The sequence below is a fragment of the Tarenaya hassleriana genome, unplaced genomic scaffold (assembly GCF_000463585.1).
Source record: "Tarenaya hassleriana unplaced genomic scaffold, ASM46358v1 Cleome354, whole genome shotgun sequence".
In the NCBI taxonomy this organism is placed as follows: domain Eukaryota; kingdom Viridiplantae; phylum Streptophyta; class Magnoliopsida; order Brassicales; family Cleomaceae; genus Tarenaya; species Tarenaya hassleriana.
This window is the reverse complement of record NW_010966635.1, coordinates 44,443-47,238: the sequence shown is the minus strand read 5'-3', so window position 1 is coordinate 47,238 and position 2,796 is coordinate 44,443. Positions and strand designations below refer to the sequence as shown.

General features: G+C 42.5%; 1 protein-coding gene across 1 annotated transcript in view; it reads right to left on the bottom strand.

Annotated features, from left to right (window-relative positions):
• Positions 1-1,688: 1,688 nt before the first annotated feature.
• The window catches only part of LOC109117037, a 2,659-nt gene continuing 1,551 nt past the window's right edge, over positions 1,689-2,796 (bottom strand). The window contains exons 2-3 of the mRNA XM_019203500.1: positions 2,328-2,725; positions 1,689-2,276 (exon numbers count right to left, since the gene is read on the bottom strand). Coding sequence (XP_019059045.1) covers positions 1,689-2,276; positions 2,328-2,725 — 986 coding nt within the window. The remainder of the gene's footprint in view (positions 2,277-2,327; positions 2,726-2,796) is intronic.

The window sequence follows — 2,796 nt, the reverse complement described above, 5'->3', positions numbered from 1 at the left end:
AAAAACAATCTTAAAGGAGGGTGAGACAATGACATAACTCAAAATGATAATCAAGAGCGAAACATCTATCCGACCTAGATCCCCGTGAAAAATGACCAAGTCTGTCTAATATGATCTCCCTCTCTAAAGGATAGTCTTTCCTAGCTATGGGATCTATACCGCTACCCAGAACCAATCTAAGGACTTCAATCATCTATCAAGCATGTTTCTCGAACCTATTATGCCATTCTACCTAATCGTATCTAGCCTATGCTTTCGGCATTCATTCTTTTTATCTCTCTCTCTTTTTTTTCTCATCTAGCTAGACTTTCTCTCTCTTATTTTTTCTTTTGCTAGCATATCGGGTTCCTAGGACGTTGAAGTTGAAGGGTTCCTAATCAATATTTTTTTCGATTTTATTTATTGGATAACCCGATGCACAACTTAGACCCGAACCATCAAATCGATGCACTCATGTCCTCGAACAATTTTCGTTGACGAGATAATGACAACGGAGTGTCGAGATGCTCACTATCTTTTTCTGCACATAAAGAAATAAGAATGCATTTGATAATAAACTTTATTGATTTCAACAAACATGGCAAAGGTTCTTATAGAAACTTTTCTATTTGGCCAGACAACATTGGTCCCATGGGTTCTAACCAACGATTTCTATCCCACAAGCCATTCTAGACAATCAATCAATTCAACAAAACATAACCACGTTCAACGGATCACAGTGTTTTCAGGACGTTTCTACTCTCTCATGTCATAGATCATCACATCAATGCTCAAAACGGTTTTATGCACGTGATCTTATATGTCCTAAACACTATATGAGAATGCACAATCCTAACAACAAACTATATGATCCTAATGCATCCTATATGCACATGCAACTAAAAAGTAAAAATAAAAGAGAAAAATGCATGCAACACTACTCTATATGGATATGGTTTAGCGTTAGACGAATCCTCCCCCAGACTTGAACTAGACACTGTCCTTGGTGCCAATTATCATCTAGTAGAGGCAACCAATAAGATGAGTCAAGAGAGAAGTAAATCAAAAAGAGAAAAGAATACTTAGCTCGCGATGTTCGTTCACTCGCACTTAAGTCTGCCTACGTCTATCGCATAGCTAGCTTCCTTGCCTCCTCAATAGCTCCTAATTAGAACTCAACCTAGTGATAAGAGACACAAACCAATATCCGATGCAAAAAGAAAAAGAAAGGGAAGAAAAACTAACCTAAGAACTCGGGTTGCCTCCCGAAAGCGCTTGTTTAAGGTCGTTAGCTTGACCGAACCTTCTCAGCTACCATACGGGTCTAACAGGCGAAGATTATCGATCTGTCACCAACCTGGATCATGAAGTGTATGAGAATGGTGGTCTAATAGGCTAGTGACCTGTTGATCTGAGTGAGAGAGGTCGTGAGCGCCCATGCGAGATGAAAGTGAGGCATTGTATCGTGCTGGGGTCTGAACCGATCGGTTAGAGAATGTAGAACCGATCGGTTCCAAGTTCTGTAACTCAGAAACTCGAAAGGGGTGCTCGAACCGATTGGTTTCACAATGTGACACGATCGGTTTCAGTTTCTGTAACTTTTTGCTTTGAACTCTGTTTTCGAAACGATCGGTTGAAGGTCGTGAACCGATCGGTTCAACTGTCTGTAGAATTTCGGCTTTGAGATCATGCTGAAACCGATCGGTTTCCTAGCCCGAAACGATCGGTTCATACTTCTGAGCTGAATTGTCGAGTGTGTTTATGAAGCAAGCGGATTCTGTTGATGACGGTTGTTTTAGATTTTTGTCCATAGTGAACTCCACCGTCTCATCTCCAATCTTCATTGTTAGTGTACCTGCTCTAACATGGATAACAGCATCTGCAGTGTTAAGGAATGGACGGCCAAGGATGATAGGTACCTTAGAATCTTCATCCATGTCGAGAACCACAAAGTCAACCGGGATATAGAAATTCCCGACTTTCAGCGGCACATCCTCGAGTATCCCAGTGGGGTATTTGATAGAACGATCGGCAAGTCGGAGAGTCATTCTAGTGGGTTTCAGCTCACCCACATTCAGCTTCTTGAAAATCGATGACGGAAGAAGACTGACGCCAGCTCCTAAATCACAGAGTGCACGATCGATGGAAACATTACCCAATTTACAAGGGATTGAAAAGCTACCTGGATCAGACCGCTTAAGCGGGAGCTCATGTTGGATCAAAGCACTGCATTCGGCAGCAAGCGCCATAGTTTCTTTCTCAGCAACCCTCTTCTTGGTCAGAATGTCCTTGAAGTACTTCGTGTATGAGGGAATCTACAAAATAGCGTCAGTGAATGGCATGGTTACCTCGAGTTTCTTCAGCATCTCAACGAACTTCGCAAATTGGCTGTCTTCGTTGTGCTTCCTCAGGCGAGATGGAAACGGTACTGGTGGTGGTCTAGGAGGAGGAGGTATATAAGCTGGCTCAGGTGTATCATCAGTAGTGTCTAAAACTATGGTTCTCGAGCTATCGCCTTGCTCAACCATCGGTGGATCTCCAGAATCTACCTGCTTACCACTTTTCAAGGTAATAGCATTGACATGCGCACGAGGGTTAGTCTCAGAGTTACCTGGAAGAGACCCAGATGGTCTTTGAATGGCTGATGCTAGTTGAGCAATCTGTTGTCTATGTTCTTGAAATGAGCCTCGATGCTTGCGAACTGAGCTCGAAATTCCTGATTCGTCTTCTCTTGACTCTGCAAAAACTGTATAAGGAGACCGTACGTATCAGGGTTAGATTCGAGATTACCTGAAGATGCAACATTGTTGTAGGATT